Source organism: Rhipicephalus sanguineus, chromosome 11 (assembly GCF_013339695.2).
Source record: "Rhipicephalus sanguineus isolate Rsan-2018 chromosome 11, BIME_Rsan_1.4, whole genome shotgun sequence".
NCBI lineage: Eukaryota > Metazoa > Arthropoda > Arachnida > Ixodida > Ixodidae > Rhipicephalus > Rhipicephalus sanguineus.
The window spans coordinates 61250115-61265732 of NC_051186.1; the positions used below are offsets into that span (position 1 = coordinate 61250115).

The 15618-nt window shown below is 44.5% G+C and overlaps 1 protein-coding gene across 2 annotated transcripts; it reads right to left on the reverse strand.

The window, feature by feature from the left end:
• Positions 1 to 15135, reverse strand: LOC119375656 (kunitz-type serine protease inhibitor A-like). Of its 2 annotated transcripts, none has more exons than XM_037645887.2 (5): positions 15046 to 15135; positions 14243 to 14440; positions 6947 to 7129; positions 3256 to 3438; positions 1 to 168 (listed from the first exon to the last, which is right to left on the reverse strand). In XM_037645887.2, the coding sequence occupies exons 1-5, from the start codon at positions 15098 to 15100 to the stop codon at positions 155 to 157; spliced, it is 633 nt and encodes a 210-aa protein (XP_037501815.1). In that variant the 5' UTR covers positions 15101 to 15135; the 3' UTR covers positions 1 to 154. The 2 variants fall into 2 exon arrangements, with proteins under 2 accessions (XP_037501815.1, XP_037501819.1); XM_037645891.2 differs by lacking the exon at positions 15046 to 15135 and adding an exon at positions 14525 to 14903.
• Positions 15136 to 15618: the final 483 nt, after the last annotated feature.

The following is a 15618-nucleotide window of genomic DNA, read 5'->3' on the forward strand; positions in this document are numbered from 1 at the left end:
CATCATTTTTAAGCGGTAGATTTGTACCCCCATCTATAATGCCACTATATCTTGCCGGGTGTAATGCCAACGCTCTGATACAGTGCAACGCGCCGTGAAAGTTGCCTCAAATTAGGCAACTTCCGCTTTTTGTTATCGTTGTAGGCTGGGAGTCTCACGAAGTTTCATCTGAAACCAAGAGAAGCACAAAAAGAATAATTTGATGAATGGCAAGAAAAATAGGTGGCACTCTCATGAGCCAAACTGCTTTTTGGAAGGAAAACTGACTACGCTTTTCATATTCTTTACATTAATTTTGTCTTTACGCGAAACACACTCCATTAAATGAAAGAGGGTAAAGTGTGAAAATGACAAAATAAATGCACGAATATTTAGCGCCGTGCTATGACGTAAAGAATTACCTCGAGTAAGACATTGTTTGCTGGTTACTGGCCGAAGTTATAATGTACTCCTGCAATATGTTCGCGCATCTGTTGCATTTGTTCAAAATCACAATGATTTCTTCGGTTATTGCGTATTTAAATTTTCGCTCCTTAATGTCATTAATATGGTACTTTGTTCATGGTCCTATTTGGAAGAAATTGAGCTTGACAGTATGTCTACTGAAAAAGAACATTAGAGGCAGAGAGAAACAAATACGGAGGAGCAGGAAAGGCTCGAGCACGAGGAGCAATCATAACAAAGCGCGTTGTTTTACCTTATTCCACTTATGTCGGCTGGAGGTTAAATCCGTTGTTAAGTGGACCTTCATCACACAGTATCAGTTTATCCAAATCCTTTTCCGTGCAGAAATGTCTAAGAACCTCATTAGCCCTCCTCTTTTTTGGATGCCGTAAAGTGCGGTTCTTTTCCTAGGACTACGTTGTTTGAGCCTAACAAAGCAGTGCTTAACACATGTACGTAACACAAAGGCCGGTCAGCCTCCTTTCTCGCGCTTAAACGATCTAAAATGTATTTTAAGGGCTTCCCTTCTTTAGCGTTACCTCTGATCTCGTCATTAAAGGTACGCGTGTAAAATTTATTATTCCTTTTCTGCACTGCTTACAGAGTTTTCCTGATATGTTTGTGACACTTCGATAAGAACCGCTATAATTTTGCATAGAAAATGTAATAACTACGTTCGTTAGCTTTTTTTTTTCAATTCAGATGTAAATACCCGTTAAAGGTATCTGATTTGCTTCCGGAAGCTCCTTTACACACATCAAGCGTGTTTGTAGATTTAGTATACTGCTGTATAAATCTCAACATGGAAACGTAATCTAGACAAATAAAGTAGTTGGTCATGATCACTAATAGTAGCTGTAATAGTAGGAATAACAGTAGTAGTAACAATAGAAGCTTTTTGACATTTAATGTTTGGTCGTATGTAAAGGAATGCAACTACAAGAAAAAAATGAATATGCTAGTTAACAATGCGAACTACAAAAGAAAGCTGTTATAACCACGTCCTTATAGGGACGAACAAGCATTTATTATGGTACATGCTTTGTGTTTTCTCTATTGCAACGGAACACTTAACGGTTATCAGGTAGTTACGGCGGTGAAAACATCGAGGAACATTTAAAATAAGCTTTTCCATGTGGGGTGAAAGCCAAGTACTGCACACAGCATGCGTCGCAAACAGTAGCAGGTTAGCGCGACAGCGGTCAAAGCTTGTGCGCTGCGGTTTGCTGCGCATGCGTGCACTCCGAGCGCATACACCCCGGCTCGACATATTTCACTAAAAGCCGTGAAAGCGGCTCTGCTTGTCAGCGTGAACATTTTCTACCTCGTAAACAGCATAGTACAGAGCGTGGATGAATAATGATATATATACTCTATTTTTGCGCACTCATTACGGTGAACAGGAATCAGACCACGTACAGCAAAGCGGAGCGACTGCACAGTGCAGCTGCAAGTCTCTGCCGCTAGGCTGCGTAATACGCAGGCTTTTTGTTATATTTACAGGCAATTTAAACACGTAATTCTACTCGAATCACTAAAAGGCTGATGGAACCTGTCACTATCGTCTACGGTCCCTTTATTTCCACCACGATCCAATCACACGTTCTGGCCAATGGTCGGTCCCGTTGATGTATGCAACACAGAAAATATCGCCAATTCGGCAGTCTTTAATTGAGATATCTGCAGCTGATATTCCCTGATTTTATTCTTGATTTTACATATAGCGCATATTGACTGCTAAAATATATTTTAAGGTGAAAGCCTTAAATGTCTCATGAATCGCGAAATCTGAACGTCGGCCTCGGCGTCCCGCGGCGTCGGGGACGAGTGATGCAAAAATCATCACGTGATTACGTCACCATATCACGCCACGATGACGTCACAGATCCCCAAAATTTGTAACGTCATCATGACGTCACTGTGATGTCACGTGTCGTAACATCACATGATGTCACGACGTGACATCTTAGCTAGGTCAAAGGTGGTCGGACCACGGAGGCAGCGCAAAACCAGGTGGGGTGCCTCCGATCCTGCAGGCAGTAGAAAACCACGGTAGGTGCAGAAAGCTATCGGAGGGTGGCGGGGCAGGATCAATACACCGACTGAGAAGAAAAATAGGATGGCTTTCGCCTTCGAGTCGTCTTAATCGAATGCGTAAGGGACCCTGTGAGGTTCATTCTTTACGTATCGTTCAAGGCAAAATTATAGCTTGTGTCAGAAGACTTACAGCTATGCGCATTTCAGGCTACAAAGAAAGTGGACAACCTACGGAACACAGATTTTTAAAGTAACACTAGCTTCAGCTCGCTAATGTGTTAGAGTAGAACGTATGACAAATCAAATTGTTCTAGGTGATCTAATAGGCTCATAAATGTTTGTTTATTTCATCACAGCTGCTTTTCTCGTTATCTAATTGAACAACGTATGTAGTGCATTTCACTGTTATGTTGATGTGTTCCTGTGAGTAGATGACTATATACGCGGTGTATTATTGATAGATTCATGAATTTCGGTTGGCGCACGTTTTGATGCACGTGCTGGTATTTGGATTTTAGCTTTCACATACGTATTGTTTGCGCTCTTAGAGGTGAACAGCCTTTAAACTGCTATCCTGTTCATACCATCAGTGGATACGATACTAAAACAGATCACACTTGCAAAGCCTATTATGGCATGAATCGCTTAAGAAGTAGACTGTCAGTAATCAATGAGCTGGAGGCCACTGTACTTGTTATGTTATTAAGATATGTCGTTTGCTTTCGTGTATAAACGATGACCATGCGAAGAAGAGACATTAGAATGCGAACTCACAGCTGCATCTCTCTAGGCACTTTTCTTTCGTTGGAAATCCGTTTGCAATTTTCGCACATTGACCCTTTGGGAACTGAAGGCACTTGTTTTTCCTGGCATCAAAGAACCATTGTAGTTTATGAAGGAAGTTGCACGGCGTAGAACGGGGCGTGAGGCTACAAATGATTTTTAGATCTTTCTTTCCTGAAAAAAAAATCGAGATAGAAGAAATTTTTCAACTTTATGTTTCTTAAACAATCCTTGAAGCACATTTTAAGTATGCCAGTTGTGAGTAGTGGAGACTGTCCAATTTGTATGACACATACGTTTTTGTTGGCGCATGCGAAAAGTACACGGATCCCAAGGCATACACAGCCTCACTCTAATACTATAACTAAGAATGCTTTCGCGATCAGGGAATCAGCGAGCACCTCAAGAGTTACTTGTGTGCTAGATCGTTTCCACAACGCAGCTTCTTCTGAGTCATTGGACACTAAGGGATACAGACAACAAATACGGGCGTCGCATTTATGGGTTTGCATTATTTCGTGTTTGTCGACATGCAGCAAAACCGCTGCAAAATACGACGCAGATGAAAAGAACATGCCTGTTAGGCCCACTTTCGACCAGTTGCTGCGCTGCTGATGACGACTTAGCGAGGAGGAAGAAACAATTTTTGGGTCATTGCCAAATGCCCGCTCTACGCTATAGATGCCGTAATATTTGACTCGCATATCAATGTCTCATAAAAATATTTAAGGAAGTGTATCAGAGGCGATTTCAAGAAAAAAATACGGTCAAGACAAAAACCCGAGTAAAATAAACTCATATGAATATAACTTCGTATGCGTGTATGTTTATTACATTTGGTGAACATCTTCAGGAGCAGTATGCGGATTCATAAAATAGAGGACTGGGCTAAACATGGGAATATTTTATCGCAGATAAATGGGGGCAACATTATACACTAAGAACATATGCGCAATTAGCTTATTGCTTAAATGTAATTTATCCAGTTAACGCGGCATGCTTTTGCTGAATTATAAAAAAAAGCAATATATTGCCACGATTAAGATTCGACGTTTTAGAACGCAATATTTCTGCATCGCAAACGTCAGAAACGAGAATGCTCTGGCACTCAAGCAGAACTATTTCCTGCGCTGGTTGGTGCATGTTAACGGCTAGAATAAGGCGCCAACGAGATGAACACAAGGCGTTACACGGACGGTCACTTGCGTTCACCTCGTTGGCCCCTTATTCCTTCCGATAATATGCTCTGGCACCACGTGGGAGCTGGTTCTCGAAAAACATTTGCGGTTTAGCTGCTGCTTTTAAAAACAACCAGCGCAACTCAGCCAACAGCTAGCTAAAATAAAAGTGCAAATAGTTTGCAAAATTTTCCTTCTATACCAAGAATTCGGGATACGGGATATAGAATCTAGGTATTGATATCTTGGCGCTACGATAGAAGACAAAAAGCAAGGGCAAAATCTGATCGAAGTCGGCCACCTCGAGGCTACCCTGTGAATAGGGCTCCGTGTTTTCGGTTTTAACCGAAAAAAATCCCATAAACATTCTCGGGTAAAATTTTAGACAGTTCGGATTTATAAGATAAACTCCGATTTCAAGGACCAATATGACCTGGTTTCGTTTTTTATCGAAATGGCAAGTTCTAAGCCCTCATTGATACATCTACTGGTTTGACCAATTTAGAGTTTACAGCGCGTAGCTGTATTGTGCTCCGACTCAGCTTCCTACTGCAGAAGCTTCACAAGGGCTTGCAACTCTCCAACCCCGAATTCAAGGCTCTTCACTTCAAAGATCGGTGCCACCGACTCAACAACGCTCTAGAGGATGGAATTACGACGAGCTCGTTTAACTTTATTCAAGGTTTTGTTGTGCACTTTCCTGCACTGTTGAAGTCGTCGCGGGAGCTGCACCGTAAGTTTGGTCTTGTGTGCTGGGCCATGGACATGACCACAAAGTCGCTGAAAACCGCATGTCCGTCGAGATGGCTCTCTTTTTATGAAGCTCTAGAAGAAGTTTTGGACTACTGGTGCGCCATTTTGTGTTTCTTGAGAAGCGACGAAGCTAAGAGAATGAAGTGTGAGAAGCTCAAGAATCTTATTTCATCGCCTGAATCTGTGCACGACTTGCTCGTTAAGATGAGGTTTATGAAACGTGCTTCCTGGAAGTGACGACATGAGCCAGCTCCTGAGTGATTTTGTAAACTATCAGTGCTATGAAATATCTACCATTGTTGAACCCCTGTCGTTTTGGAGACTTCACAATGTCCAGTGGCCAATGCTTTCTCGCTGCACGCTGCGTATTCTGGCGCTTCCTCTTTATTCTGCTAAAGTTGAAAGGCCATGCATTTTCAAAGCTGAGAGTCGTCATTCGAAAGGAGCGCGCCTCGTTCACTGACAGCAACATCGTAAAGTATGCTTGCGTCTTCTACAATAAGCTTTAAGCATAAGGTTGTTATAATCACAGATACAGGTGTTTTGTGTTGAAGTATTTCGCTTGTGCGTATATGTTCTTGTGCATTGAAACCTTCTAGAAAAAAAAAGTTCTTCGTGTGTTTTGATGTTTTAGTATTCAGATATGATTTGATCTAAGATTTTGGGGGTTCGAGAATAATACAAAACTCCGAATTTCAGAGAATTGGAAATTGATGAGAAATAAACTCTGGTAAACGCCGAATTTCCGTCAAAAATAAAACTCCGATAAACACCCGCCGATATTCAAGAAAAAATAAACACCGAAAACACGGAGCCCTACCCACGAAAAATGACTGTCAGTAGTTGGAACTGCGCATCAGCACTGCAGAGAGCACGAAGGCGCACATCATACATCCTTTACAGCTTCAGGGCAGAATACCACGTGTTGAAAGCGCATCAACCTGCTTCTACATCTCTTAGAATGATTACGCTCAATTGGCGTTAGCTATGAAATTCGTACGGACTCGACGCAAGCTATCCACGATATACGACGAGTGTATCGGTCTACGTCACTCTCGGATAGTATTCACCATCTTGCTGCCTCCGCATCTGTGCGGATACGTGTTCAGTGGGTGCCTCGGGCCGCTTTGCCGGACCTTGTCAAAGCTGATTTGGCAACCCACCCACAAGTCACACCGCACCCACTACCGCATTTTCCTGAGGATGCTCAAGGACAGATGCTACGGGAAAAAGAAAGCCTCCGACGTACCACACGAGCTCTTATACCTCCGTGTGGGTCAGACCTCCCTGGTGGTTTAACCCGCCGAGAGGAGGTTACGTTGCGGAGGCTTCGTGTTGGGGTTGCACTTACCCCATCCGTGACCACCCCTTGGGCGCAAAAGTACCGCGGCCCGTATGGTACATCGTGCCCATTTTGCGACGCTCCAATCAGCGACGTAACTGTCACACACCTATTGTGGACATGCACGGGTCTACAATTAAGCCGTCGTCGTCACCTACGTGCCACAGGCCTCAGGCCTGGCCGACCACCCGACCTTGACCGCTGGATTAGTGGACCTCACCACCGCTCGTTACTGGACTTCATACACGAAGCAAATTTATATGTATATTTCTGAATAAATATTATGCCTAAGGGCAGACTTTCGAAAAAAAAAATTGGAAAGAATAACCGTTGCAGCTGTGGAGAGATTTTCCGTGAAATGGAGAAATCTACTGAAAACGACAACTTTAATAAGTAATTTTGTGCTCACCCTTGCAAGCCATAAGGCATGCCTCCTCTGTTGCAGTTTCTGTAATGCCAAGGCTACAGATTGTGTAGTTGAGCATTTTACAATGCCCAGACATACTGTCATAGCGCCAAGTCTGAAGCAGCGCTCTACAGCTGCCAAAGACGGGTGGCTTCATGCAGCGTTGTCGGTTTCCTTTTTTACGAGCTGAAAAAAGTTGAACGAAACAAGATGTGCTCCTAATATAGGCGAAAGGGGCGCATTCATTCGAGAATAACAATCGATTACTAGGCGCCAACTAAATCGAGAAAAAACCTTACCACATAATATGTTTCTGCACCTGATTATTAATTTCGTATCTGGCTCTTCTAGCATCAGTCGTACACTCTAGGAAAGGAAAGTGCATGTGTTGCTCTTTTCGGTGAGTCATGCCTTGCCACGTGTATGACTTTCCTTAAAGAGACACGTTAACTCTCTTTGGGTCTCACGACTCTCATGCAATAGTATAATGATCTCCAAAGAGAGCCCACGTGGCTATTTAAAGTGAGTCATATGCGCGGCAAGTCCGAACTCCTCGAAAAGAGTCAAACGACTCTTTTTTAAGAGCTGAACTGTTTAAGATTTTCGGCCCGTCGGGTACTGTGAACAGAGGCTATCATCATCATCATCACCATGAATCGGCACGCACTCGCTTCGTCCTCTTCTCTCTCTCAATCCTCTTCCTCTTCTGCTTCGCTCCCAAAACATGTGCTCTCATGGGTGAGAGAAAGCGTACAGAGAGAGAGACACACAAAGGAAAAGAAACAGAGAGAGGGAGATAAGAGAAAGAGAAATTCTTGGCCAATAAAATGTCTTGGTGAGGAAGGATTCGAAACCGCGTACCCACGATCCGAAGGTGAGCGTCCTAACCACTTGGCTATCCAGCCGCGCTAGCAGAGCATACCACAGTCTTGTATAGTACAGCACAATATAGCACGGTGGCGGGAAGGGGAAGTGAAGATGAGGAGGAGGGAATAGAGGAGGAAGAAGCAAATTATTGGCCACGAGATCGAGCACAGTCGCCGCCAGACGGCCACTGACTGAAGCGCGCCTAGTGTGGATTGCTCCCTGCGTCGCCTGCTGCCACGTCGTGTTTGCGTGCGCGCGTACGTCCTGCACGTTCTCAAAGGGCGGTTTATTCTGTTATGTTAGCGCGAGTTTAACTGCTCGTACGTATACCTAACGTGGTGTGCAGGTGCAAATGGGCTTGCTCGGCTCGATGCGCATTGTAATAAATCAGTGAGTGCGACTTTCGAGAGGGCTGTGGATTGGTGTCTTATCCTTCGTTCTCCAGAATCATTTCAGTGTTAGTGCCGCTTTCTGGTTCAAGCGCATCCTAAAGTGCGCTTGGCATAGTCCCTAACATGAGAAGCATTAAATAGTGTGTGAAGGCAGCGTTTTAGCGACTCGTTGGTAAACAAACACGAGGCTCGAGGCCATGCACTTTAGCGTTGTTGTTAGGTGCATAACTGTGGTACGGTAGTCCATCGGTTATGCGATGAGCTTTAGTTGTGCTTAAGATGTCCTTTTATTGTACGGTCGTGGTCCCGCTACAGCGAAATATTTCTATCAAGTGAAGTCTGACACTTCGGTACTCAAACTGCCCCTGAAAAAAAGAAAAGAAAAGACAGACAATGGAATGACACGGCAGTGGTAAAACGGAGTTGCTGCGCGCAATTTTAAATTGGGGCGACATTTATGCAGAACCACCCGTGTGCTTAGATTTAGGTACGCTTTGAAGGACCCATACGTTCAAAATTAATCCCGACGGCGTGCCTTACATTTATGTCGTATAATTTCACGCAAAACCTTATCCTTTCTTTTTACATTATCTTGACCGTTTGTGTGGAGTTGTTATAAATTAATGGAAGGCAGCAGACATTATTAGTTTGGAAGAAAAAGACACTTGTTCCATAAAATAACCGGACGTTTGTTGCATCATTGTCGTGCAAGTAATCATTCGATGAAAGCTCTGTGCTAAACTCTTATCTGCGTATATATGCGTATTCGCGTGAACAGTGCTGTAGAACTCATTGCACAGGGATATGGGCTGTTATAGATGAACAAGAAGTGAACACTTAAGTAGCTCAGTCGTGCTACTGCGGTGCGTAGTACACAAAACACAAGCTAAACACGTACAGAGAAAACAACAAAAAACGTCACATAGTGCGTAAGCGCAGACCGTCTTCCAGGGCGAGCATCCCTTTCATCGACAAATTGCGCTTCTCTCAATAGTAATAGTATCGTTGGATAATCTTCGTGCATCGATTCAACAATGAAGAGCGTATATATTACCAGTAAGCTGCAATCAACGCATTTTATTCGCCGACAATTGGCTCAAACCGCTCACAACGAAGTGTCACTGTGAGCATTTGTATACGCGCCTCCGACCGCCTCTCGACCTGTAGGTGGCGACGGTGCTGCCACCTACAGGCCGATCTCGCGGCCAATAGCACATAAAGAATAAGAAAGAGAGACATAGAGAGGAAGAAATGTAAGAAAGCCAGAAAGAGAGAAAATCATAGAAAGAAGCGTACCATAAAAAGAAAGGGAGGGAAGACAGAAATAGAATGAGAAGTAGACGAAGCAGAAAGATAGCAAGAGCGAGAAAGACAAAGAAATGCATAGAGAGAGAAAAGAAATATAAATAAACAGAGACAAAAAAGACAGAAAAGGCAGCGATGAGAGAAAAGGAGAAAAACTGAGGCAGAAAGAAAGCAAAAAAATACAGAGAAACGATGACGACCACCCAGTTCCGCAGTTCCTTCAGGTGTGGCACTCCGAGTGGGAATCTGCCTTTATTTTTTGCTGTGGGAGTGTACGACAAAGTGAAGGAAATTATGCCCGTATTTATGTTTCATACGTTCACTCCTAAACCCTGTTCATAAACGCTTGTTAAAACGCAGCCCTACTTATTGTACAACGGAACAGTAAAATCCGCTGTCCGACACACTCGTCACCGTGCGCTCCAGAAGCGAGACAGCTTTATATTTTAGTTGTTCCAAAAGCACTGCTGAACTTGTCTTAATCATAGCGTCGAAAAAGCTGTATACTCGGCTGATCAAGACCTGGTGGGGCACAAAACACTGTGTAGAACGAACTCTAGAGAATGAGATTGTGTGTTTTGTTTCTAGAGAATGGTATGACCAGCAAGCTAAGCCGCGCTGTGTTTACGATACAACACATTCGGAAGTAAAAATCCTTGCACTTCAGCTTAAACATTCATGGCACATGCAAGGCCGCAGACAACCGTGTTGTGCTTCCTATGTTGCGCTATAAATCACGATCGCTCGCGATGTGCGCATTCCAAGCGTTCACAATAACTGATGTTCGTTAGTTCACGTAACAGCATTGTTTCTGTATTCTGACATTTTCTAGCCATATTCTGCTTTTTCCCTCTCTAAGCCTGTGGTAGCAAACCGGAGACTTCCTTATTTAACATGCCTCTCTTTCTGCATTTGTTTCTACATCGCGCTCCCTTATATGATAGCGATCGCTTATTGAAATCGAGTCTTTAGTCGCCGTACCAGTCTTTTTTTTTGTCAAGTTGCGGGTTTTGTCTGTATAGACATACACAGTCCAGTTACATTTATGTTACCACCTGTCAAAAGCCACACTAACCACTTTTCGCGTAGCGGACTGCTGCGAGACACTCAGGAATAGTCATTTAGGTTCCTCAGGGTGTTCACTGGGATGTTAAACCATGCCGACTGCAGTGCCGTGGCCAGCTGTGCTAGATTGCGCTCCAGCGCGCCAACCTGGACCTTTCCGGCAATGGTTGCTGGTGTTTGCTTTCAGAGATTTTATGCCGTATAAGCCAACGTCCATCTGCCCGATGGAGCATAAAACGTTATTCATCGGAAAACACCACTTCTCGCCACTCAGTGGACGTTCAGTCGCGGTACTAGCGTGCAAATCCCAGCCTGCGTCGCCAATGAACAGCAGTCAACATAGGTGTATGAACCAGGCATCTGGGGCGGTGGGCCAAACGGAGCAACGTTCGCTGAGCAGTTGTTTGGAAGACACCGTTGGTAGCCCTTTCGTTCATCTGGGTGGTCAGTTGCACTTCTGTAGCTCGTCAATTCGCCCGAACGCATCTCCGCAGCCATCGTTGGCCTCTGTCATTTATGGCCCGTGGTGCCCCACATTTTCCACGTAACTTATTTTGAGCAGTGCCGTTTTGCCATGCACGGTACACATTTACCACGGCGTCACGCGAACAGTTAACAAACTTAGCCGTTTCTGAAAAGCTTCCCACCTTGGCCCGAAAGCCAATGACCATGCTCTTTTGGACGGCGGATAAATCGCTCCGTTTCTGCATTACACCAACGATTGCAATGCTTTCCGAAGCCCTCGCAAACACCCTTTATATACCCGCAATTGCACTGTGCTGCCACCTGCCTTCTTTGATTGGTTATTTGACGTCGACGTCGAATGTACGTGGTGGTCGCATTAATGTGACTGGAGTGTGTATATTCTCTCGGTTGTCAGTATTGATTTACGTGCGTTAATGACTTCAAGATTTTAACCCGTCTTTGCCCATATGCTAAATTGCAGTTTCCACTCCTGCTATAACCCGGCGCGATAGGAGTAGCAAGTGTATGGTATGGTATGGAAAAACTTTATTTAGGTCCGTCGGGGCGTGAACTAGCACGTAGCGTAAGTCTACAAATAAATAAATAAATAAACGGAAGATGAGAGCGTCGTACGCTCTCGTAGGCGCTCTTGCGGTTGTTTTGAAATATAATTTATCTCAAAAGGATGTAATTTTTCATATGTGAGTAAGAGAACAGCACATAACTTTCCGACATCACTGATATCTCTTCGAATGTCATGACACCGACGGCATGTACATGGCATGGGTTTTTGTGACTGCGTAAAAGTGCGCTGCCAGCATTCTGGGTTGCTGTGACGGCGAATAAGGTGAGAGTAGGACTCGCCAATACAGAACTCTTTACTGAGTGAACCTGTGCCCAGAAAAAGGAATGCAGTTTCATTCAGCGTGAAAGCTGTGGGAAGCGCGGAGCATTCATTTGCCTGCCCTTCGGCGACGCTGGCGTTCCCGGGCAAGAGCGTGCTGGCGTTCCAAACGCGCAGCCTACTCGGCATCCATGGCGGGGTAGGAAAGCTTCATTTGCGATGCAGGGGCATCCTCTTCCTTCCCCCTCACCTTCACTTTCCCTTCCCACCCCTTGTTATAGTATACTACACATATGGCTATGTCATACTCTAAATGACTACGCTATACTTTACCCTCTCACCTGCTCTGTTCTCTCCTCTACACCATCCCATCACTCCTTCTCATCCTCACGTTCCTTTCCCGCTCCCTCGCTCTCTCTCCCTTTCTCCTCACCCTCACATAGCTCCTCCTCAACCTCGCTTTTCCTTCCCGCATCCTTGCTATAGTGAATTAAACATGGCTATGCTATACGTGGTTTTGCCAGCGTAACGCCAAGCGATGGCGTAAGACATGACAGATGACATGAGGCGACGGCCCGGGCCACTGATGTGCTCCGCACTTGGAACTGAAAATGCAAGTACTACTCGCTGATCACTGATAGTGACGAGCGCAGTTGTCGGTTTTCGACAGTCTGATTGTCTGTGAAACGTGTCGGCTTTTAAATGTGTTTGATTGTACAGTATAGCGTTGTCACATGCGCTCACGTTAGTTCTAGAATTAAGCGCATCGAAACGGTTTGTGTGTGCATTGTCGTCGCACAGTTGATAGAGGGTCAATAATGCTCCACAGCATTCAGGTGTGGCCTTAATGTAGGTCACCTAGCAATAACATGTGTCAGTTTTGACAGTAAAAACCCTTCACAGTAAAAGGAGAATCAATGACGCGTGTCCGTATCGAATGGTCATGCAGTTCGCAGCAATACACAGCCTGTCAGTATAGAAAATTCAGAAGAGAATCCACCGACCACGATGCACATAGAGTTTCATACTACAAAAGGTAGAGGGTAATGTGGCCCCAGTGTCTGTGCGGGCTCCTTGAGCGGCGCTTTAACCACCATATATGCATGATGGGAAGTACAGGTTTAGCATTTGGTTCGAATGGACTTAGTTCTTGAGACTCACGGCGCTTGTTTACTAACGGCAAAAAAAGTTATATGCAGGTTTTTTAATTAAAATTTGCTTCATTCTTCCGAACGTAAAACTTACTGCAGAAAGTTTGCATGACCGTGAGACTGAAGAGAAGCCCAAAGAATGTGAGCCACCAGAGAATGCATTTTCTTGCAATTGCGCTCCCGAATAAAAAACCACAGGTGGTTGAACTTTCCGAATTGCTCCACTAAGACATGTGTCATAATCATATGGTATTGCGACGTAAATGCCCGCAAATTATTGTTAATTGCGGCCCAGATTTAGTGTCATCAAGTAATGATGGATGCATTTTTTTGCAACAACCAAACCAAGATATATGTGCTGTTCTCGAAAGTACGCGTATTATACTTCTGGAAATAAAAATGCTGCGTCTAGGGAAAAGCGCTCTGCTGCATCTATGAGAGAAACGCTAAACGCATCATCTACGGCTACGCCTGTGCTCGTATTCCCGCGCTAAAAAGGATTGTCAAAGCAGCGGTACGTACAACTCATATCTCGCTGCGCTGTAATAATTCATTCGACCTTGATGATGCGTACACTAGGCTTCGCAGTCGTTTTGGAGCCAATGGGACCACGTCTTCGAAGACGCGCTTACCTAAGCGTGATATCTCTGCAGTTCCCTACCCTGGCTCGTAAAGCTACACCTGCGCGGAGCGGAGCGTGAGCGACGCTTTGCTAAAATGGTCTATTTCATCCTGCAAAACCGCAGTATAGACGCGAACCATGGGACTTAGGGAACTTCAGCTTATTTCAACAGATGCACCGCTTGGCTGCTTTGCGCCGCAGCCACATCAACACCCTGACAGAGAACCTCGTTCACGTCGCGGAAGGATACAGTTGCTGCGACCGGAACAAAACTCAAACTGCAGAAGTAAGACTTGTAGGCAGTTTGCTGCCTACAAGTCTCATGCAAGAAGGCAATCCGATCCGGAGCCTTCCTTTCCCATCATTCACATAGTGGTTGAACCATCGCAATGCCAGATTATTCTCTAGTTTGCGTAGTATGAGCCTCTAAATGGTGCTCTACCATCCCCCGCTTACCTTCGCTGGTTCTTTTTTCACATGACCTTCTGGCAGCATAGCTGCCATTGTTACACGTAAATGTACGGAAACAACGAAGCAAAAAAACTAGAGGCAACTTAGTCAAATAGCCGCAGAAGCTTGTTTGCTTACATTTGCATTCCATGTTGCACTCTTGTAGAGAAGCAAATATGTTTTTACCTCCTCCGCAAAGAGTGGGATCAACCTTTTTACACGTTCCCGCTCTAAAGGACCAGGCATTTTGTAATGGCTTGCAAACGGTCGTAGGACGTGGTTGCACGCAGTTGCGTAGTATTGCATGATACCGTTCTTGCGTGGTCGTTACGCACTCTGAAAATAGCCCAAGTATACATACATTTCACTGATATATCAATTTGCCAACTGAAACACTGACAATGAAGCCGCATAACCTACATTACTTAGTTGTCGTAACCTCCTGAAGTGTCATGGGTATGCTTGCTGGCTCACGTACAAATTCACGCACAAGCACATGCCTACTGAAAGTCTTCAATGAAAACCCCCAGTCACAGCGAGAAGACCTCACAGCCAAATTATGTTGCAGGGCATCAGAGGAACCTTCCACGCTTGACTGCCGCTAAACAGCAGTAACCTCGCGTGTAATTTGTCTTCTGGGAAGCACCTCGTCGGATCAATGTGCTTTAGTACAATGTCCACCCACAACCGTTATGTAGTCGCAGTCAGTTTGGCATAGTCATCATTCGCCGGAGTAGCAACGGCAGTGCCGGCAATCGTGGCAACTGCTTCAACGTGGCTAGAATACATATTGAAATGCGTAGAGGTCCGATCGCTTGGAAATCTGTACTAATATATTGCCCATTTCTCACAAAAGCACCAAGAAGAGTTTGCATCACCAGGATACCATACCTAAAACTGTAACGCCTTCAACTGAATTAACACGAGGAATATGGGCTTACCTTTAACAAATGCAATAAATGTGAGAAAAACAATACATCGGCCCCAAGGTTTCATATTTAACGAAAGCTCAGAAAAACATCTATGCTGCAGAAACACAGCAGAAAATCCTTGTGCACCTTCGAAAAAAAGGGCCATTGTTCATAGTATCGATGACACCGCTCTCTTTTGTGTGCACAGAAAAAAAAAATTCTTTGAAGACGATTGCTTCGCAGGCCTCTACCGCTCGCATGCTAAAAGGTGGTGTGACACACGTTTCATATTTCCGGCTAGAATGAACAGGAAGTAGAAAAATCGGCAGATCCCACGCAGTGTGGGAATCGAGGTAATGCGAAGCAGCCAGGAAAGAGCTGCATACATCGTCTTGTTTGTCATTGAGTCATTCATGTCGTGACATCTAGTTCGCTATATATCGCGAGATTGTCATACATGCATGCGTGTATAATCTGGTATATGCCATGCTAATGAAACATATTTTCTGCTACATGTATACGATGCGTGACCTGCTATTTATGTTCGTCACGCACTCTTGTCATGCCATACCAATTTAGGTATATATTTAGTAAACAAAATGG

What these genes read in the sequence shown, in the direction of transcription:
- LOC119375656 (XM_037645887.2), bottom strand. Translation starts at nt 15,100, where the DNA reads ATGAAACCTTGGGGCCGATGTATTGTTTTTCTCACATTTATTGCATTT. An exon ending in ATTTATTGCATTTGTTAAAG is followed by an intron (nt 14,441 to 15,045) that starts GTAAGCCCATAT and finishes GGCTATTTTCAG; the next exon opens with AGTGCGTAACGACCACGCAA. An exon ending in GTGCAACATGGAATGCAAAT is followed by an intron (nt 7,130 to 14,242) that starts GTAAGCAAACAA and finishes AACTTTTTTCAG; the next exon opens with CTCGTAAAAAAGGAAACCGA.